Source organism: Ziziphus jujuba, chromosome 3 (genome assembly GCF_031755915.1).
Source record: "Ziziphus jujuba cultivar Dongzao chromosome 3, ASM3175591v1".
In the NCBI taxonomy this organism is placed as follows: domain Eukaryota; kingdom Viridiplantae; phylum Streptophyta; class Magnoliopsida; order Rosales; family Rhamnaceae; genus Ziziphus; species Ziziphus jujuba.
Genome location: NC_083381.1, coordinates 14,123,805 through 14,146,730, shown reverse-complemented (window position 1 = coordinate 14,146,730; position 22,926 = coordinate 14,123,805). Strand labels below are relative to the sequence as shown.

The 22,926-nt window shown below is 32.5% G+C and overlaps 2 protein-coding genes and 1 long non-coding RNA gene across 3 annotated transcripts in view; all 3 read left to right on the top strand.

The window, feature by feature from the left end:
- The window catches only part of LOC107406370 (uncharacterized), a 50,394-nt gene extending 43,648 nt beyond the window's left edge, over positions 1–6,746 (top strand). Inside the window, exons 8-9 of the mRNA XM_060815845.1 lie at positions 5,808–5,910; positions 6,279–6,746. Coding sequence (XP_060671828.1) covers positions 5,808–5,910; positions 6,279–6,361 — 186 coding nt within the window. The 3' untranslated portion in view covers positions 6,362–6,746. The remainder of the gene's footprint in view (positions 1–5,807; positions 5,911–6,278) is intronic.
- A 6,030-nt stretch (positions 6,747–12,776) lies between these two features.
- LOC132803287 (uncharacterized) lies at positions 12,777–14,690 on the top strand. Its single transcript, XR_009638359.1, has 2 exons — positions 12,777–14,318; positions 14,537–14,690. It is a non-coding gene; the product is annotated as an uncharacterized LOC132803287 (long non-coding RNA).
- Positions 14,691–15,623: 933 nt separating this feature from the next.
- LOC132803342 (receptor-like protein 6) lies at positions 15,624–19,316 on the top strand. Its single transcript, XM_060816057.1, has 2 exons — positions 15,624–18,923; positions 19,051–19,316. The coding sequence occupies exon 1, from the start codon at positions 15,765–15,767 to the stop codon at positions 18,891–18,893; it is 3,129 nt and encodes a 1,042-aa protein (XP_060672040.1). The 5' UTR covers positions 15,624–15,764; the 3' UTR covers positions 18,894–18,923; positions 19,051–19,316.
- Positions 19,317–22,926: the final 3,610 nt, after the last annotated feature.

Here is a 22,926-nt window from a genome sequence, read left to right as displayed (position 1 = left end):
CGTGTAATATTATTAGGTAAATTTCAATTAGATTGCATTCTATTTTGTAACAAACATATTTATAATTTTTAATTGGAAGAAAACTAATAGATTAATTTTAATTTTTTTAGAAGGTTAGATCTGATTGCAATTAAAATAAAATTAAAAAGGATTAAATGAAATTTTCCCTATGTTATTTCATTACATGTAATTAGGATGTATTATTCATAGTTAAATCTAATTGAATGTCCTATAGAAACCTTCCATGTTCTCAACAATTTCATTTTTTTCATCTTTATCACATGTGCACATTTATCGTTAACCTTGTCTAAGCTACTCCTCTAATGAATTTCTCCTCTTGCTCAAAAATGATATATGCTTAGCTCCTCCTTAAATTATTTCAATATCACTTGCTAAAGGCTGACTATACGCTTGGCTTGACCACGTACTCGGCTTCAAAAATAAGCTGATCATGTGCTTAGCTCACCAACATGCTTAGCTAGCCAATATATTTATGCTCGACTCATCAACGTGCTCAGCTTCTCTCTAAATTATTCCCACGACAAAATGCTTTGAGATTTGAGACTATAGTGCTTAAAGCTTTTTGTTTAGACATGGACTAATAAGAAACTATATTCTATTATTCTTGTTTGAAAAGTAATAAATCTTTTAAGAAATGCTGCTTTTATAGTCAAAAAATAGGTTTTTGTATATTTCATGGTCAAATAAGTTCCAAGTATTCGATCGTTTGTTTTGGAGGAGGCTTGGAGTACTACATGATTCATTTGGTTTTAATGATGGGTTTGGATATTTTGTTTTCAAATGCAAATCTTGATAGAACTGAATTTGAAGTGAAAAATTATGATAGTACTAGAAGCCCCAAAAAAAAAAAAAAATAAAAATATATATATATATATATATTAGCAAGGTTTTCTAGTGTTTACTACGAAATTGAGTTCCAAACTCAAATCATATATATTGATCAAATTCAAACAAAACTTGTTTCAACGAAAAGGAAAATGCAAAAGAATACATTTTGATTTTCTTTTTTATTAATAAGAATACATTTGGATGTACATATAGATTGTGGATAGAAATTAAATTATTGAGCTACTTTACACTATTGACCATGTTTTGTTACAAGTATAAAAAAAAATAAAAATCAACAAGTCATTTTAAGCATTTAAATAGGTTCAAATTATTTACATATATATATATATTATGTCCATTATTGTTTACCATCTATACGATGTCATGTCGTTAAATATATTAACAAAAATTTAAAAAGATAAATAAAAAGAAAATACATTTTTTTAAAAAATACAATAAAATTTTATCCAACATGAATAAGAACAGAAAATTAAAGAACATGGTATGCCATTTTAAGAGGATTGACTTAACCTAAAAAATAAGGTTTTGACTAACGAAAGGTGGTGTTAATGAAAAAAAATAAAAATAAATTGAAATTAGTGGATTGAAGCTTTAATTTTCTGACATATCACTCTGAGCCAATGGGATTCCAAGAATCTTTCTGATGAACAGGTTGAGTATGCTACGATTGATGCTTATGTGCCTTTTGCACTTGGGTTGTCCTTGTTGAATGGATTCAGGAGAGTCAGCCATGTCCCATTGCCAGTCCATCAATATTCTAGCAATGTCAGCTATTGGCGTCCTCCACCTCAGCCTTCTTTCTTTGTGGTGTACACTCTACCGCCACCACAATTTGTTTGAAGAATTTTGTTGTGAACTTATGATACATATTTTTGTATTAAAATATTGGATGAAATTAAAGAAAAAAATTACGATATCTTGTATATAAACGGTTGTAATTTTCAATGATTAGCATTATTGGTTCTTTGATTTCTTTTTTTTTTTTTTCAGATACTTTATTACCTTTGTGTAAATTTCCCAATTAAATGTATACAATTGTGTTTTAGAACACTTATTCCTATTGTTATGGTAGAATTACAAATTCTTATAAATTGTAAGTCTTATACCATTGATGTGTCATATATTTCTTTCCAAAATTTCCTTATTTAATAAAAAATAGATAAATCTCATCCAATATTAACTCGTAAAATTAAAGACCATACATAAAAAAAAAATAATAAATAATAATAATAAGATCAAAGCACCCTTCCAAACATTATGAACAAACACTTAAATCTCTCAAATAAACGTGTTTAATAAAATAGCCTATTCCAAAGTGGCTTCTTCATCAACGGTGATCACCTTGGTATGAATAACAATTTTTATCATAAAAAAGTTAAAATAACTTCAAAATTTATACTGTTGTATTTAATTTATGCATGATAAATTAATACATTTGCAAAGGGGTTCCTTTCCAATATAAGCAGATAGCTTCTTGGAAATATTTAACCAAGAAAAAAAAAAAAGTTTTTTGGAAGATGATATTATACCAAACAGAGAGATACTAATTCAAGACTAATTGAACGCATTGACTCTCAATAAAACAACTTCTGCCATTTCACTCTGTTGAAGAACATTTACCCTCTTCCTACATGGAATCTTGAATTACTATTTATACCTTTGATAATTGATTTCAAAATTGATCAGTCAAACAAATTTAAATCGAGAAATTAACAATATAAATAACAATTTTGAAAAAGTGATTACAATATGCAGTAAATTGAAAAAAAAAATATAAAAAGTTGTAATTTTATTTTCAACATGATTTTCAGTTGTTTAATTAAGAGCGAATTAAGTATAAAAATAAGATACTATAAATTTTTTGATAAATCTATACATTTTAAATTTTCAATATCACCCCAACCACTCTCTATCTTCCCACCGTTGATCTACGTTCCAAAACAAACCATGCAGCCTAATTTTTTTTTTTCCTATCACTATTGTAAAACAATGCTATTTCTTTCCTCACTATTGCAATGATTATTCTTCTATAGTTATGGCCATCTTCATCAGTTTTTACTTCTTCCTAAATTTCTTCTCAAGCTTCACAAAATTGAATCAGACGAATAACTTCAAAGCAAACACTGAAAAACATACCCCACCCTAGCAAATTAATTGGTATGTACAAAATAAAAGCAAATATTTATGATCGAACAAGAGAAATTAAGAAATAATGAAATTTATACCTTTTCAACTTCTCAAACTCTAAATCAAACAAAAGACATTAAAAAAAAAAAAGGAAAAAGAAACACAAAAATATAATTTTTGGAATCAAAACTATAGATTCTAAAAAATATAGAGAATATAGATTAGGCAGTGGTAGTGGTAAAAATATAGCTTTATCATTATATATGCATGCATACTCTCTAACTTTTTACATTAGAGTTTGCATGCATATGCATATTACTTTATTTGTAAGTTTTTTTTCTTCTGCATTTCGGTTTTTATTTGTTTCGAGATATAACCTTTTTGGAGCAGGAGTTATTTGTTTATTGTTCATTATGGTACTTGATGCTACTTGATGTTAAACATGTTTTGGAGTTGTTTCAATTTATTTTGAATTGCTAATTTTCTATCGCTTTAGTTGTTTTTGTGAATTTGGCCGCAATGGAGAAAAACGTATTTAATAATTTTTGCCAAGTTCCAATATTCGGTGCTATTTCATAATATAGTGTATAATCCCCTTTGATGTTGTCTTTGAGGATCAGCTAAAAAAGGCTCCATCAGCAACTTCAATGAAGTTTAGTAGGATTACATATTCTTTTCAAAGCTCTCACTTTCTTATGCCTTTCAAAAGATTGTTGCATCTTTTGTGCATTCCTGAACTTGAGGTTTTCGACTTTCAATTTTTGGCATCCAATGAAAGTCAAAACCTTTTAAAAGACAAAATTTAAATTCATCAAAATAAACAAAAGAAACGAAAGCCAAAATCAAAATTTAATAAACAAATATAGAAGAAAACTTCCTCAAATCAACCTACTTATGGAAGGCTTGTGCAAGGCTTTGACACATCAATTTGAAGAAAAAGCACCAAATTAATGAGGCAAAAGAAGAAAAACTGGTTTTCAGTTGTATGCATACAAAAATTAATTAAGTAATTAGAATTTCATATAGATTATCAAAATTCAAACAGAATTTTCTCCAACAAAAAAGAAAATGCAAAAGAATACATTTTGATCTACATATAGATTATGATTGGAAATTAAATTATGGATGAAACTATTTTATACCGATGACCATATCTGGAGATTATCATTTTAAGCATTTTAATGGTCCAATCTTATGTCTTTATTTTCTTTTTTTTTTTTTTTTTTTTTTTACTCCAATTTTGCCATCATTGATATGATGCCATGTTATTTTAAAATACTAACAAAGAAATAACACAAATTAAATGGAATAACATACATCTAAAATGGAGGAAGAATATCCAATCCCGTTTTAATACGTGAACTTAACCTTAAAAATAAAGTTTGACTAACAAAGGTAGTATTAATGAAAGGAAAAAAATAAAAAAAAGGATAATAGTAAAAGAAATTGAGAATACGGGTCCAATGTGGGTCCCACAAGCAGCGCCCAGATGCTGCCACGTTGCAAATGCGGGTCCCACTAGGCAACGCACAGATGGACACAAGCGGGGCAAGTTTTCTTTCTACAAATACTAGTTCTTACACTCGTTACCGTACGCAAAATATATTGTTTTTGGTGTCTCCAAATTCCAAAAGAAAAAAAAAAAAAAAAATTAGAAAATACGGAGGAGGAGGAGCAGGAGGTTTCAGGGGAAAACAGGGGTGTTTTTTTTTTGGTGAAGACGGCATGATAGAGAGTTCAGAGGAACGCTTATCTTCGATCATCTTCTGGAAGCCATGCCTTCTTTCGTGGTTTTTCCAAGTGGGAAAATGCTCTTCACCAAGCATTTGATGAAAAAGGTGCGGAATCTGCCACTTGGCCCCCATTGAAATCACAGACCAACCCAATCTCTAAACCATTCATCCCGATGATTTTGTCAGTTTCGTTTTTCTTCCTATCTCATTTCTCTTTTTACTGCTGTAACCTCTTTAATTTTGTTATGTATAATGCTGCCTATAGAGACTGAAACACTGAAACTAAAATCTTGGGATTTTATATTTTAGGGATTTTGTTCTAGATTCTTGTTAATGTCATTGGCAATTGATTTTTTTTTTCCTGGGCTTTTAATTGTATATATATATATGTGCTGATGAATTTGTTGAATTATGTATATATTTGTTTGGTAATAATGCAGAGGATCACGATTTGAGGGATGGACAGCAACCCCATGTTTTCCTACATCCAGAGAAGAAAAAAGGTTGATGGAGAAGATGTCAATTCGGAGAAAGTTGATGGGTTTTGGAAGATTATTCAAGCTGATATACCTGTGAAGGAAGATGGGCGGATTATTGGGTACAAAAACAGAGTCGAATTCTCTGGAAATCAGAGAAGTGAAACTCAGTGGAGGATGAATGAATACAGACTCAACCAAAATGACGAAGAAAGCAACATTACTGAGGTAAATAGATATGTAAAGATTACAATTCATGTACATATCTATATATATATATATGTATGTATGTGTGTGTGATTATCTTTTCTTCTTATTATATTATTTATTTATTTATTTATTTTTGGTTGTTTTCGCAGGTGGATATGTGGGTCGTATGCAGGATATACATGTACAGATCGAAGGGTGATGAAGAAGCTTGGGATGAAGATTGGTACTTCTCATCAGATGATGAAGAGATAAAACTCAGTTAAAGGATTAGGCAGTACTAGTAGAGATGAAGTCTCTATGAACTTATAAAGAAGGTAATACTTTATTGAGTTAATGCTATCGTTTTGACGTCATTTTCATTTCAAACTTACAAATGGTGTCTAATTTACAGTGCATGAGCTCTCCACATGGACTGGTGTACATGGCAGCAAAGAAGCACTATTTTGGGGTAGGTGGGGGAACACGACGATTCCTATCTGTGGTGGAGAAAGATGGTGAGTAATTCCACATAGATATTCCCAAAACTACAGATATGCCAAGAAACTTTTAGTTTGGTTTTTCTCTATTCTGTGCCATCATGTCAGCTGATGAGGGTAGAAACGGGTTGTTGTATTAATGTTCATGCACGTAAGCCTTTATGTCATAGGAAATCTTGTGCCCTATATCGGCCACGTTGTTACTTTTATCAAGATGTATTATTTATAATTAGCTGATGTAATTTCAAATAGATGGGGACATGTCTAAAGTTTAAATGCTTAGTTTGTAACTCATGAGATTGGATCTGTTTGTGCCTCTATTCTTTTATTGTCGATGCACGTATGGACTATTGAATTAGTTATGCTTTTCCTCCTATTCCCTGCAGGTCTTATGGATTTTAGCATGGTTGCTGAAGTTGCTGATGGTTCCTCTAATGTACGAGAGGTATGGAAGCTTTCATTCAAGTAGGCTTGGAATCACTTGGAACACTAATGCCTTCCTGGAATGAGACCATTTTTTCCTAATTCATTTGTGCTCTGGGCCAAATTTGCCAGCATAGCCGTCCATACGAAGAATTAATTTCAACAGAAATTACTCTATGCAAAAAGAAGGAATGTAATGTAAAATATGTACCAAGCTTAGATAACTTCCTTTTATTTTTCTTGTTTTGCTTTGCACTTTCTTCTCTGTAAATTCTTTTGTACCATATTTTGGGTTTTTGCAACAAGGCTCATGCTGCTAACCCTAAATAGTTGGGATGATATTAAGTTTATTTTTCTAAAAGTTGTTTATTTTTTAAGTAGTTGGGGATCTTAAATTCTCTTATCCATTACATTTGTTTTGGTTTCTTTCATATGATTACTTTACACAATCTAACTTGTCAGATTTAATGTTACTTATGTGCCATAATATTGCAATGAAGAATTTCAGATGTTGTAAGTTGTAATAGAAGTGTGACAATATCAGTAACCTATATGTACCAACCAAAACACGGGGAGAGTTCTATATGTGTGCGATTTCTATAAATCATATTATAAAATTAGGTTTTAAAATTAATCTTGGTTTTAATTGACTATAACAATATCAAATATTTTACTTTCCTATAAACTAGAAAAAATGAATTGAACTGGCTGACCTAGTTGACTATTATAGCATTTTTGCAACCAATTTGTTTGTTTGTCAAAAGTGGCTGTATTTACATGGGGTGATCTTTTAATTTTCTTTCTGATATTTCATAAAGTAGAAGCAAAGGTTCAGAAACCAGCAATGTCCAATTGCTTGGTTGATCTGCTATTACAGACAGTTGGACTATCAAAAATTGAAATTCCAGCTAGTTCTTGGATTCTTTCCTTGGACCTATTTATTTTCTTCTGTCTAGGTCCATAACACATCTATTCACAATTGAACACTCTTTGCAGGGTTAGATGAAGGCTGAGCTATCTATGAGACCAAATCTGTAATAGATAAATCCATTGATGATATATGTAGAATAGCAAAATCTAGAAGCTAACTGCATAAGACATACAAGTTCAAACAAACATCAACTTTGTGAAAACCCATAAAAACTTTATTCTGCCTAGGATCTTGATGACAGTGTAATTAATCATTTCATAGTTGAAAACAGAAAAAAGACAAAAAATTGAAAGAAGCTTCCAGTAAATTGGAGAAGCGGTTGGATGAGAATGAATGAAACTCATTCCATGTCTACATCTGATCGATTCTCTGAGTTACTTTTGAAGCTTCAATTTCATGGAAATTTAGCCTGATACAATATATGTGGAGCTTTCTCTGATCAGGAGTGGGACCGACATCGATAAATCTTCGAACACCCTCGATCATGAGGGTTAGATGATGGAGGAAGACAACTTCCTGCGTTACTATAAGATTCACCACTGGCACCTTGGCAAACAGGGTGATCTGGCTTTAAAGTTCCAGGTGAGATGTATCTCTTCTGTTCAAGAAACCTTCTGCTTATGTCCGACTCCATCAGCATCTCATCTTCTTTGTTGCACTCTGCTATGGATCCATTGCAGGTTGTGTCCATGTAGCCGACAAAGGAGGCTGCGGTGCTGAAACTGAGAAGGCTCAGAATTACTAGGCTGTAAATTTGGACAGACACCATGCTTGACCTTTCTGTTTCTTCCTTGTGAGGCTTCACTTTCTTTTTCACACTTATAATATACATATATATACATAGAATGTAAATTAAATATAATGTTTTTCTTCCTAGACAGCTGGTAGTGGAATCCCCATTTTAGATAAGCAAAGGGACCGCACTTCACCAAACTTCTATTGATGGTAAAACTTTTTTTATTATTTTATTTATTTTAATTTTTAATTTAACTTTTTTTTTTATGTTCCACGCATTTCAACAAAATCATGTTGAATTAGTGGTTTCTGTATACGTGGGGTTAGGTTTATTTGGACTAAATTCCAAAACTTTTCAAGTTCCTTAATTTGAAAAGCCAGTGAATTTAAGCAATTATTGTGTCTTGTATTGAAGAGAGTTCCCATTGGCAGATGAGATTTGAGAAACAGTACTTAAAAGCACTAACTTGTAGGTTGAAAATGTAATTTTCTTATTTTTTTTCTCATATATACCATTATATTTTCAGGTTATTACAAATATATCCTTCTACATTTTATTCGGATGTTAATTATTTGAAATAGACTAGAACCAAATGGTTTACATATATGTGAAAAAGTTTATATTGTAAAGTATGTATATGTAGTTTACCATATTGACAATAATGTGTAAAAACTACAATTCACCAAGAAAAAAACAAAAAAGTATAGAACTACAGAGTTTTAAGCCTTTTTCTTGACATGGATTAATAAGAAACTACTTTCCTGTTCTAAAAACAATCAATCCTTAAGAAATGTTGTTTTCAGCTCCACACCGTCCTCTGCGTGCATTTTTTTAAAAAATATCAATTCGTGGTATAATAAGCTCCAAGTATTTTATCATTTATTCGGGAGGAGGTTTCAAGGTTCATTTGGTTTCGGTGATGGTTTTGGAAACTTGTGTTCAAATGGAATCTTGTTGGAAAATGGTGATAGTAATGAAACCCAAAAAAAATCCTTAAAAAAAAAAAAACATAAAAAATAATAATAATAAAAAGAAAGAAAAAGAGAAAAAAAGAAAATGCTGCCTAGGCTTTTAAATAAGCCTAACTGAGTTCCAAACTCAAACCAATCATTTCAAACAGAACTTGCCGCGCCAAAATGAAAAATACAAGGATTTAGCTATTTTATAATAATCAGCATGTCTGCTTATAAGTATAACAAGATCTACTTGGGATTTTAGACATTTTAATAGAGTTGACTAAGCTTTAAAAGTCATAGTAAAGCAATTTGTTTATTCAATTTTGGATATTAAATGAAGTGATAGTTTGTTAATAATTGATAAATTAATATACCTTGAAGTAATAGAAAATGAAACTAATAAGATAATACTATAGCAAGAATGACCCAAATTAGCTAAAAAACAATATGCAGCTGTTGATGTGAACAGCTTCAACTTTCTAATCTTTACTAATCAGATCCATGTAGAGAATTTAGATCACCCTTGACCCAACTCATAACAACACTGGAATCAAGCTCAACAATGATGATTTTTTGAAGCCTTCCTGCTAAGCCAATAGAAAGCCCATTAAAAAAAGATCAAGTTCAACCATCCCAAACTAGCACACCCCAAATTAGCACAAAATGCCACCACATCCAAAGCATTTCCTGACAGCTCTTTAACACAGCCATCAGAGTTGATTTCAACCCATCCCTCATTAGAAGCTTCCCATTGAATATGAAATTGAATATTTTTAGGAGCTTGCGCAGGATTCAGAGAAAGATTGCTTAACCATTTGAGTAACATAATTCTAAATGACTTCCCTCAGGATTTGCAGGCAACACAAAATCATTTCCAAATAATCATCCAGCAAGCAAAAGAGAAAACCACATTCCAATCCACAGACATAACATTTCCAGGTCTCAAAAATTTAGATTTCCCCTTCAAATTAACAGCTAAAAATCTTTAATATCATGGTTGAAGAAAGATGGATTTCTGTTCAGAATACCCAAAACCAAACCTGCACAGATATATTACAACCTCTCAATACATGCAAAGAATTCTTTTCTGGGTTTTCAATGATATGTATTTATAAATATATAATGTATTGAGAGGTTGATGGGTCGGAAGATACTTGAAGCTGACTTGCCTGTGAAGGATAAGAAGAAACATGGGCACATTATTGGGTTCAAATAAAGATTCGAATTCTCTGGAAATCAGAGAACTCAAACTCAGCGGATGATGAATGAATTCAGACTCAGACAAAATGATGAAGAAAGCAACTTTACCAAGGTAAAAAGATGTGTAAAAATTACATTAAATATATATACACATATATATATATATATATATATATATCTGTCTCTGTGTGTGTGTGTGTGTGTGTGTTATATTTAGATAATAATTCTTGTTTTTGAAATTTTTTGTTTTGCCGGTGGATGAGTGGGTGGTGTGCAGGATACACATATACAGGTCTAGGAATGATGAAGAAGCTTGGGATGCAGAGTGATATTTCTCATAAGATGATGAAGCAATTTAAGATTAGGCAGCAGCAGCATATATATATATATATATATATCTTTAGCAATGTATATGCATGCATACTCTAATTTTACATTGGATTTGCATGTAGATGCTCTATCACTCTTTGACATTTTCCAAAAAAACATATTTGTGCGGAAATTGTAGTAGTTTTTCTTCTGCATTTCAGTTTTTATGTTTCGAATTACGCTTTTTTGATGTAGGAGATTTTTGTTCAATATCGTACTTAATGCTAAACACTAAGTATTGAGCAGTAGCAAATGTCACTGTGGAGATCTGTTGGATTGAATCTTTGCTCAAGGAACTTGGTATTGGATTGACAGCATCACCAGTGGTTTATTGTGATATCTTGGGGCCACTTACCTTTGCTCAAATCTAGTTTTTCATTATAAGATGAAGCATGTTGGAGCGGACTTCCATTTTGTGCGTGAACGAGTAACATCTGGCTGCTTGCGTGTTGCTCATGTGAGCAGTGGTGATCACCTCACAGATGTTCTCACTAAGCCACTTTTTAAATCTTCATTTATTTCTAATAGGTCCAAGATTAATGTTTGTAAATGCTCAATAATCTTGTCGGGGCATAATGAGTCATAATATTTTCCCTCACATGATATATTGGTGTTTGTTGTAATCAGATTGTTCAGTGTAGATAATTATGTGTAGACACGTTATCTTTATCTTGGTAACTAAGTCTTCTATATGTTCCAATTTAGTATTCAATGCACATGTACTTTTCCACATAAAATAATTTTCTTGTCCTTTTATAAAGAACAACCTCTTCTGAAATAATTATATTAGTAATAATATATTTAGCAGTGAGAGAAGATTTATTGTGATGTTGTAGCAAAGAATGACAACTAGCTAGGGTCGTATTCGTTCCTGTATAACGACGAAACAAAGTCACTGCCTCTCTTCCCCTTCTATTGGCTTAGACTCAGCAAAAGAGTTGGACTTTTGGGTTGGCCATCCAATTCTTATCTTCTTTGTGTGGAAAAATTTGCAAAACCGTGTTTTTGATCACTCATCTACAATATCTTCCTCAGATAATAACAGGTAGACTGACTAAACAGGATCATAAACAGTTTGTCAGGTTTCAGAGTTTTCTGTATTTTAATTTTCCCTTTTCCTCTTTTTTAAGTTGATGATATAAAAATTGCTCCATCCAAATTATCTTAACTGTATCTTTATCATCCAAGAATAATCGCTCATAATTTCTAGAAAAAAGAGTTACCAAGAATCCCAAAAAAAAAAAAAAAAAAAAAAAAAAAAAACTATCAAAATTAAAAGTCGACAAATTTGCATGGTTCATAGAGACATAATGCCTGAAATAACACGCAATCTTCCCCTAAAAGGGGAAAGTAAAGCAAAACTATAATAACACAAAACTATTTCGTATGATTTAGGACCAGAGAGTTAAACAAATATATATAAATATACATACACATATATACGGAGAGAGTTAAACAAATATATATAAATATACATACACATATATACGGAAATTTTATGGTGAGGACGGTCCGTATGAGGACCGCAGTATTAGTGACGGTTTTTTATAATATTAACGATGGTTTTTTAGAAAATTGTCACCAATACTATGAAAAACTGTCACCAATACTGTGGTCCGTATGAGGACCGTTCGCACCATAGATGGACTGTACATATATACATATATATATTTTTTTATTTTTTTCCCTAAATAAAACAAATATACATATCATATTATCGTTATATAATGGTAGTATTAACTAACGATAGAATTAACTGATTTTACACGTCAATCCAAAAAAAAAAAAAAAAAAAGAGAAGAAGAAAGAATTTTATACATCTATACCTTTTCTTTATTTATTTTACATAAATTAATTATTAGAAGCTTTTTATTTCATTTACTATATATGGAATTATTGCAGTTTAAAAGATTTTTAGCAACCATCTCTGCTATTAAATGATTGTTAGGCAATCAAGCCATTCCTGTAAAAATGAATGATATGACCTTGGTTAATTTCTTATGGATTATGATTTCATTCATATATATTAATTACTTAAATAACAATAATTTTAGCAATAATATTTTTAGCAGTGAGAAAAGATTTTTGTGATGTAGAAGAGGGTCGTACTCGTACATATATAACGATGAAATAAAGTTGCTGCCCCTCTTCCCCTTATACTGGCTTAGACTTAGCAAAAGAGTTTGATTTTTAAGTTGGCCATCCAATTCTTATCTTCTTTGCGTGGTCAAAATTGGAAAATCCTGTCACTCTCTCCAATAATATCTTCCTCAGATAATAACCACTCTGTTCAAGTAATAATAATATGACACACATAGAAATTAAAGGCTTTGTATCTATCTACATAAACCCCCCATAACCTTGGATCCCTGCACAATTCAAGCACTACTAGTACGTTCAAGTAATCCATCTACCTCTCTGCCAAGATGTGGAAGAGCATCATCAATCACCAAAATCATCCTTACTCTCTCATATTTTACTTCATCAAGATCCTCTTCACCATCATCATCTCCTGCTGCTGTCCATACGTCTCATGTTATTCCAATGCCTCTACCACTTCCTCTTCACAAAGATTATTATGCCTCCCTCACCAGCGCTCTGCTTTGTTGCAGTTCAAACAGGAGTTGGTTTTAATAGGTTCATGAAATTGATCGTTTATTTGGGAGGAGGCTTGAAGCACTTCTTGACTTTCATTTGGTTTTAATAGGTTTAGAGATTTGTTTACAAATGGAATCGGGGAGGAACTGAATTTGGATTGGAAAATGATGATAACAATGGAACCCAAGGAAAAAAAAGGAAAAAAAAAAAAAAAAAAGAGTTAGATAAAAATGTTGTCACGGTTTTCTTCGAGTAAGCCAATCGAATTGAGTTCCAAGCTCAAATACTGTATTGGTTCAAATAAAATCTCCCCAGAAAAAAAGAAAATGAAAAAAAAAACACATTTTGATGTACATACAGATTGTGAATAAGAAACATGGATTTAGGATTAAAAATGGATAAATGTTCCTTAGCATTTAGTGTCTTTTTCACCAATTTGTAACTTTTTAGAATTTTGTAGGTAACAATAATAATAATAAACCTCAATGAAGCTGGCTCAAAATAAATGATCCTAAAGTGCATTTAACCCAATTTTATAGTAATGATCATGTTTGAGAGAGAATTTCATCTATCTCCCGTAAATTCGAAAAGAATTCGTTGATGCCTCTAAATTTCAAAAATGATCATTTATCTTTGAGATTTGGATAAATTAGAGTATACACCTCCGCCGATTTTAATCACAGAGCAGCCTAATCTCTACAGCATTCATCCCGAACATCTTGTTAGTTTCTTTTTTCTCCTATCCCATTTCTCTTTCTTACAACCCACTTCAAATTTTGTTATTAATATAGACACTGAAACTAAGACACTAATTAACGATTTCATTCTAGATTCTTGATGATGTCACTGGCAATTTTTTTATGGGCTTTTAACTTTATATATATATATATATATATGTATGCTTGTTGAGTTTCTTGAATTTATACATATATATATTTGGTAATGATACAGAGGATCATCAGTTGAGGGATGGACAGCAACCCATGTTTTTATACACCCAAAGAAGAATAAAGAGTAATGGAGAAGACGTCATTTTGGAGAAAGTTGATGGGTTTGGAAGATTCGTCAAGCTGATATACCTGTGAAGGAGGATTGGCAGATTATTTGGCTCAAAAATAGACTTCAATTATCAGGAAATCGGAGAAGTGAAACACAGTGGAGGATGAATGAATACAGACTCAATCAAAATGAAGAGGAGAGCAACATTACTGAGGTAAACTGGCTGTGTTTTTGCAACCATAACGTTACTGTGGTTCGGATATTTCGGCCATTGCTTGTAATATGGGAAGTTTTGAGTTTCTACTTTGTGGAGAGAATGAAAAAAAAAGAAAGTAAAAGTAGGAAAATAAATCCCAAGGTGAAATTTTGTGGCGCTACATTAACAAGATTAAAGAAATTAGTTTCGATTGTTACTAATTAATGCTATTACAGAGGTCAATGGAAACAAAGCACCACCAAAGAGGAAGAGGAAAACAGAATCTTCAGAATTGTTGCTGACAACTGTGGCATCATGAACAGCTTGTCATCATGAACAGCTTGTCAAGCTTCTGAATAATATTTTGTAGTTTTCTGTGTTTTGATTTTCCCTTTTCGTCTTTTTTAAGTCGATGGTATAAAAATTGCTCCATCCAAATTATTTAAACTGTATCTGTATCATCCAGAGAATAATGATTTATAATTTCCAGAAAAAGAGTTAGTAAGCATCCCAACAAAGAAAAAAGAAAAAAACAAACCTATCAAAATTATAAACTTGACAAATTTGCATGGTTGCATATATAAGTCTAACAGGTGGACTGATTGCCTCAAATAACACGCAATCTTCCCCAAAAAAGGGGAAAGTAAAGAAAACCATAACATGACAAAACTATTTATTGTGATTTAGGACAAAAGAGTTGAAAAAAATATAGATTATTTTGTTTTTTTCAAAATATAACAAGTACACACAATATATAGTTCACTGCCGTTAATTAATGATAGTATTAACTGATTTTATACGTTAACAAAAAAAAAAAAAAAATACTGATTTAATACATCTTTAATTTTTCTTTATTTATTTTACATAAATTAATTATTAGAAGCTTTTTATTTCATTTACTATGGGGTTATTGCAGTTTAAAGCACTTTTAGCAACCATCTCTGTTACTAAATGATTGTTCGTATAAAAATGAATGATACGAACTTGCTTAATTTCTTGTGGATTATGATTTCATTCAAATGAATTAATTACCTAAATAATAACCTCTTCTGAAGTAATTATATTAGTGATAATATTTTTAGCAGTGAGAAAAGATTTTTGTGATGTAGAAGCAAAGAATGACAACTAGCTAGGGTCGTACTCGTACATATATAACGACAAAATAAGGTCACTGCCCGTCTTCCCCTTCTACTGGATTAGTCTAAGCAAAAGAGTTTGACTTTCGGGCTGGCCATCCAATTCTCATCTTCTTTGGGTAGTGAAAATTGCAAAATTTGTTTTAGGTCACTCTCTCCAATAATATCTTCCTCAGATAACAACCACCCTGTTCAAGTAATAATAATATAACACATCTAGAAATTAAAGGCTTTGTATCTATCTATATAAAGCCCCCTTAACCTTGCATCCCTGCACAATTCAAGCACTACTTGTACGTTCAAGTAATCCATCTACCTCTCTGCCAAGATGTGGACGAGCATCATCAATCACCAAAATCATCACTACTCTCTCATATTTTACTTCATCATGATCCTCTTCACCATCATCATCTCCTGTTGCTTTCCATATGTCTCATGTTATTCCAATAACTCTACCACTTCCTCTTCACCAAGATTATTATGCCTCCCTCACCAGCGCTCTGCTTTGTTGCAGTTCAAACATGAGTTTGCATTTCAAAAACCCAACTTCACTTCTTATCGTCGTTTCTGTTCGAGATATGATCAATATTCCTTTTACACCGATATCTTCGAGTCTTATCCGAAAATGAAGTTTTGGAAGGCAGAAAAGGATTGCTGTTCGTGGGATGGTGTTACTTGCGACTTCAAAACTGGACAAGTAGTAGGCCTGGACTTGGCTAACAGCTGGCTTCAAGGACCTTTGCATTCCAACAGCAGCCTCTTTAAATTGCGTCAACTCCAAGAGATCAACCTTTCCTTCAACAACTTCAGTTTCAGCCTCATCCCTTCTGAGTTTGGCCAGCTTTCCAGGTTAATAAATCTCAACCTCTCTTTCTCTATGTTTTCTGGGCCTATCCCATCTGAGATCTCATTTCTTACCAATTTGGATTCTCTTGATCTCTCTTCTTTTGAGGGTTATGATGAAACTACTCTTTTACATCTCACAAAAATAGACTTCACAAACATCATCCAAAATATGACAAATTTAAGTCAATTTCACCTGCACCAAGTTGACGTTTCATCATCAATACCTGAATCCTTGGCAAATTTAACTTCTTTGACATCTCTCCAACTTGGTGGATGTGGATTACATGGCAAGTTTCCGGAGAATGTCTTTGTCCTTCCTAACATACAATCCATCCATCTACCATGTAACTATCTTCTATCTGGATCTCTTCCACAATTAATTGAACCTTCTAACTCTCTAAGGCGGTTGGCTCTTGACTACACAAATTTCTCAGGGGAATTGCCGGAAACAATTGGCTACCTCAAGTCCTTGAATGAATTGTCTCTTCGGAATTGTAATTTTGTGGGGCCTATTCCTCCTTCAATTTGGAACCTTTCTGAGCTAACGTATCTTCAGCTTTCATTGAACCACTTCAATGGTCATGAGCTTCCATCTACATTGGGAAGCCTTGCAAAACTTACTGTTCTAGCCCTTGATTCTTGTGAGTTTAGTGGTGAAATACCCCTTTCACTTGGAAACCTCACACGACTAGAATATTTTAGTCTCTCAAATAATAGTTTCAGCGGTCCAATCCCAGCTTCACTTGGGAACCTCAAACAGTTGCAAGATCTAATTCTTTCAATTAATAGTTTTAGTGGTCAAATTCCTTCATCGCTTGGAAACCTCACAGTACTGAAAGTTTTAGATCTTTCATTTAACAACTTGGGTGAAGCCATTCCTTCATTTTTGTTTATGTTGCCTTCTTTGAATCGGTTGTATCTGCGTGACAATCGGTTTAAAGGCTCTCTTTCTATCGAAAATATCTCTTCTTCTCAACTAGAGGTTTTGGATTTGGAAGACAACAAATTAAATGGACAAATTCCCCAGTCGATGTTCAAATTGGTGAACCTAGTATATATTTGCCTTTACTCCAACGACTTAAGTGGCACAGTTGAGTTAAGCAAATTTGCGAAACTGGTCAAGCTCCAAATGCTATGGCTTTCGTTTAATAGGCTATCTATAACAAACTTGAGTACAACTGAAGTACTTCCAAAGTTTCAAACGCTAGGTTTGTGTTCATGCAACATAAGTGAATTTCCAAATTTCCTTAAGGCCCAAGATCAATTAGAGTCACTACATCTTTGTGACAATAGAATTGAAGATCAAATTCCAAATTGGTTATGGGGTGCCAAAGGGAAAATGAAATTGGACTACCTAGACTTGAGAGGCAACAAGTTGCATGGAGCACTTATTGTTCCACCATTGTCCATATCCTACTTCTACATCTCATACAATAATATTAGCGGAGGAATTCATCCATCATTTCAAAAGTGGAGCAATCTTAAGGTCTTCGACATCTCTAATAACCGCTTTGGAGGAACTGTTCCCAGATGGTTGTGCAACTTCAGTAGTTCTCTAGAGGCGTTGAATCTGAAACGGAACAATTTTGAAGGGAGTCTACACCAGATGTTCACATGTGGAGGCATGCATAATTTGAAGTTTCTAGACCTCAGCCATAATCAGTTTCAAGAACAGCTTCCACATTCTTTGGTTAACTGTAGTGAGCTACAAATTTTAAATCTTGGGCACAACATGATAAGTGACAGATTCCCTTTTTGGTTACAAAATTTGCCAGAGTTGCAAGTTTTGGTGTTACGTTCGAATAAATTTTATGGTCCAATATGGGATCCAAATAAACTTTTGGGTTTTGTAAAGTTGGGATTTGTGGATCTAGCTTTCAATAATTTTGATGGAAGTTTACCATCAGAGTACTTTAGAAATTGGGGTGGCATGATGGTTAAGGATGTTGATCAAAAGAAGCCATTCTTCACATATTTGAGAGATTCTTCATCCAAATATTGGATTGATTTTTACATTACATCCCTAGTGATCAAGGGAGTAGAAATGGAAGACAAAACGATCTCAAGTGCCTTCACATCCATTGACCTATCAAACAACAAATTTGATGGAGAAATTCCTAGTAGCATAGGAGACTTGAGGGCTTTAGTTGCGCTCAACCTATCCAGCAACAGATTCACAGGAACCATCCCATCATCTTTTGGAAAAATGAAGGAGCTTGAATCCCTGGATCTTTCAAACAACAAGTTGTCTGGTAGAATTCCTCAACAGTTGGCAGATCTCTCATTTCTTGCATATTTAAACCTCTCTCGAAATCAACTCACGGGCCCGATACCACAAGGCGGACAGTTGGATACATTTCCAAGTTCATCTTTTGAGGATAATCCAGGATTATGCGGTTCTCAATTATTGTCAAAGAAATGTGATGCCAAGGAGACACCAATTTCGGATGTACAATCAGACGACAGTTTTACTTGGATACCGATAGTAATGGGATATGGATGTGGATTAATGGTTGGATTTATCATCGGATATGTCACCCTCTTTCAACAAGGCCCAACTGCTCTGTTTTGGTCAAGTTTCATGGGAAGGTATTTCTATGCACGCTGGTGAATTTGGAGCATAACAGAGATGTAAATTGTTGTAAGATATTTTTTTTTTAATTTTTTTTTTTATGTCTTTCTCATGTGTTTTGAACAATAATTACGTAAGGAAAGATCATGTAATTAAATTCAATTGCTACTAATTGCTATTTTACTCAATTCAACAGCAAGAATCACCGCAAAAATGCAGAGGAAATCAGAATCTTCACAGTAGTCATTGACAACTAGGCCACTGATGGATGATAAACACTTGGTCAAGCTGCTGAATATATATATATATATATATATATATGTTATGTTTCTTTATTTTGATTTTCCATTTTCGTCTTTTGTTATACTTGTGTTGATACAATAAAATGATACATGTATTAATGGTTGAATTATATACTCATTTTCCATATTTTTGCTTTTTATTAGTTATTTTTTTATATCAGTTTTGTTAGACTTTCTTCTTTATGCTCTGAAGTCCATAGACCATTTTCTTTAAACACGAGCTTGAACCTCCATTCAATGAAATCCCAAACGAGCTTGTTAGCAAGAGAGATGAATCTCACCTCTATGAATGAATGAACAATTGAGTAAACCTGGCATTTTACTTTAGCCTATTTGGGAGAACATCCTTCACGTGTTTGCTCAAGGAAATATTCCCAGCTGATGGTGAACAACTCCTTTAACTTCCCAATACCACATGTTAATAAAAAGGTAAAGAGTATGCAAGGCAGCCACTTTGGTATTACTGATATTATTATTTTTGCAGCATATACATGTACAGGTCGAGGGATGATGAAGAAGCTAGGTTTGCAGACTGGTACTTGACTTCTTATCAGATGATTAAGGAGTTGAACATTAAGCAGTACTTGTAGCAGATATATATAGCTTTAGCAGTGTATATATATGTATATATAAGTATGCATTAATACTCACAAATTTTACATTGAATTCTGTATGTATGTGCTATATTAGTCTTTTACATTTTGCCAAGAAAAAATATATATGTGTGGAAACTGGGAAAGTTTTTTCTTCTGCATTTCAGTTTTTTATATGTTTCGAGATACCCATTTTGATGCAGTAGTTTTTTTATTTATTTTTGTACTCAATGCTAAATGCTGAGTGTTGTGGCTGTTTCAATTTTTTTTTTTTTTTTGGTTGAATTTGGCTGCAATGATGAAGAACAATGCTTTAAGCTTGCTGTTGTAGCCATTTTTGGTCCTGACTTTGAGTATTGTATGGTATTTTTAATTTCCCTAATATTCAATCAAATGCTCTAGCTGTTATTGAAGTAGCTTTACTTCTACTTCATCAAACTCACTTAATTTAGCCCAAGAAATTTCGATTGTTTATTCCTACCTTGGAGACAAAATGGTATATGACTAAATGTGTTTCCAATATTTGATGTTTGATAATGTAGTGTATGCTCCTCTGTGAGGAAAATTCAGCATAAAAAACCTCCATCAGTAACTATAATGAATTGTAGAAGAACCACACAACATGATAGGCTTACGCAATGTTTGATTGCATTTTCTTTTTCACATATAACATTAGACATGGGCCACTAATATTCTTGTTTGAGAAATAATAAGTCTTTAAGAAATGTTGTTTTTAGCTCCAAAAATAGTTTTTTTTTTTTTTTTTTCATGGTCAAATAAGTTTCATGAATTTGATCGTTTATTTGGGAGGAGGCTTGAAGTACTTCTTGACTTTCATTTGGTTTTAATAGGTTTGGAGATTTGTTTACAAATGGAATCCAGGTGGAATTGAATTTGGATTGGAAAATGATGATAACGATGGAACCCGCCGCCGGGGGGGGGGGGAAGTGAGATAAAAATGTTATCACGGTTTTCTTCGACTAAGCCAATCGAATTGATTTCCAAGCTCAAATCTTATAAAGTATTAGTTCAAACAAAATCTCCCCCAGAAAAAAGGAAAATGAAAAATAACATATTTTGATGTACATACAGATTGTGAATAAGAAACATGGATTTAGGATTAAAAATGGACAAAGGTTCCTTAGCATTTAACTTTTAGAATTTAGTGGGTAACAATAATAATAATAAACCTCAATGAGGCTTGCTCAAAATAAAGGCTCCTAAAGTGCATTTCATCTATCTCTCCCAAATTGATAAGAATTCATTGATGCCTCTAAATTTCAAAAATGATCATTTATCTTTGAGATTTGGATAAAATAGAGTATATTATTTTAATATATATTAATTATGTATATTAACATATAAAATAAGGTTTGGATTAAATAAAATACTTTATAATTGTGTACATTAAGAATTAATGAAAAAATAAAGTTTTGATGTTTATTTTTAAATTGAAAGGTAAAAATAGATTTTCATTAATCAAGTTAGCCAACAAAAAATCAATTTTGGAAGGTGGTGAATGATGATTTTTTATATAGATATTTAATATTAAAAGTAAAAAAAAAAAGATTTAAATGATGCAATTACATTAGGCAAATAGCAAAAATGGTAGGAACAGTATTTATAGAAAGAAGATGAATGAACTATGTATATATTTATTTGGCAAGTGCGTGTGTGTGCGTGTGCGTGCGTGCGTGCGTGTGTGTGTATGTGTGTGTGTTTGTGCTGTTGAATTTGTTGAACTATGTATATATTTATTTGGCAATAATGCAGAGGATCACGATTTGAGGCATGGACAGCAACCCATGTTTTTCTACACCCAGAGAAGAAAAAAGGGTGATGGAGAAGACGTCAATTCGGAGAAAGTTGATGGGTTTTGGAAGATTATTCGAGCTGATATATCTGTGAAGGAAGATGGGCAGATTATTGGGTTAAAAAACAGACTGGAATTCTCTGGAAATCACAGAAGTGGAACTCAGTGGAGGATGAATGAATACAGACTCAATCAAAATGAAGAGGAAAGCAACATTACTGAGGTAAATAGATATGTAAAGATTACAATAATATATATGTATGTAGGTGATTATATTTTTTCATCATTATATTTTTTATTTTTGTTGTTTTTGCACGTGGATATGTGGGTGGTATGCAGGACATATATGTACAGGTCGAAGGATGATGTAGAAGCTTGGGATGAAGATTGGTACTTCTCATCAGATGATGAAGAGATAAAACTAAGTTAAAGGATTAGGCAGCAGTAGTAGTGATAAAAACTCAGTTAAAGATTAGGCAGTAGTAGTAGACTAGTAGCAAATAAACTTAGTTAAAGATTAGGCAGTAGTAGTGGTCGTGGTAAATATTTGGCTTTAGCAATACAAATGCATGCATACTCTCAAATTTTACATTGGATTTTGCATGTATATGCGTATTACTTTATTAGCAAGTTTTTTTCTTCTGCATTTCAGTTTTTTATATGTTTTGAAATACCCTTTTTGGTGCAGAGTTGTTTGTTTATTGTTCATTATGGTACTTAATGCTAAACACGTTTTGGGGTTGTTTTTATTTGTTTTGAACTGCTATTTTTTCTATCGCTTTTGTTGTTTTTATGAATTCGGCTGGAATGGTGAACAGTGCTTTAAGCTTGTTGCTCTAGCTATTTTTAGTCCTGACTTTGAGCACTATATGGTGTTTTGATTTCCCTAAGACATTCCAATGAAATGGCTTTTGCTTCTACTTCCTCAAAGTCATCCCTGAAAAAGGTTTTATGAGTTCAAAACTTTTTTAATGTCATGACAATGGATTATCAATTCCTTCCTTGGAGACAAAATTGTAGAGTGCTAAATGTGTTTTAAGTACTTTTTGCCTAGTTCCAATATTTGATATTTGATAGTATAGTGTATGCTTGTCTTTGGTGATGTCTCTGTGGAAAATGCAGCATGAAAGAAGCTCGATTAGCAACTCCAATGAAGTTTAGAAGGATTGCATATATATATATATATATATATATATATTTCATAGGCTTGTTTACCTCATGGTTGTATTGCATATTCTTTTCCACATATACCATTAGATTTTCAGGTCGCTACAAATATGTGGTTCTTTGTTTTATTTGGATTTTTAATTATTCGCTGTAAACTCTTGTCTTGAAAAAGGCTAATAAGAAAGAAACTATATTCT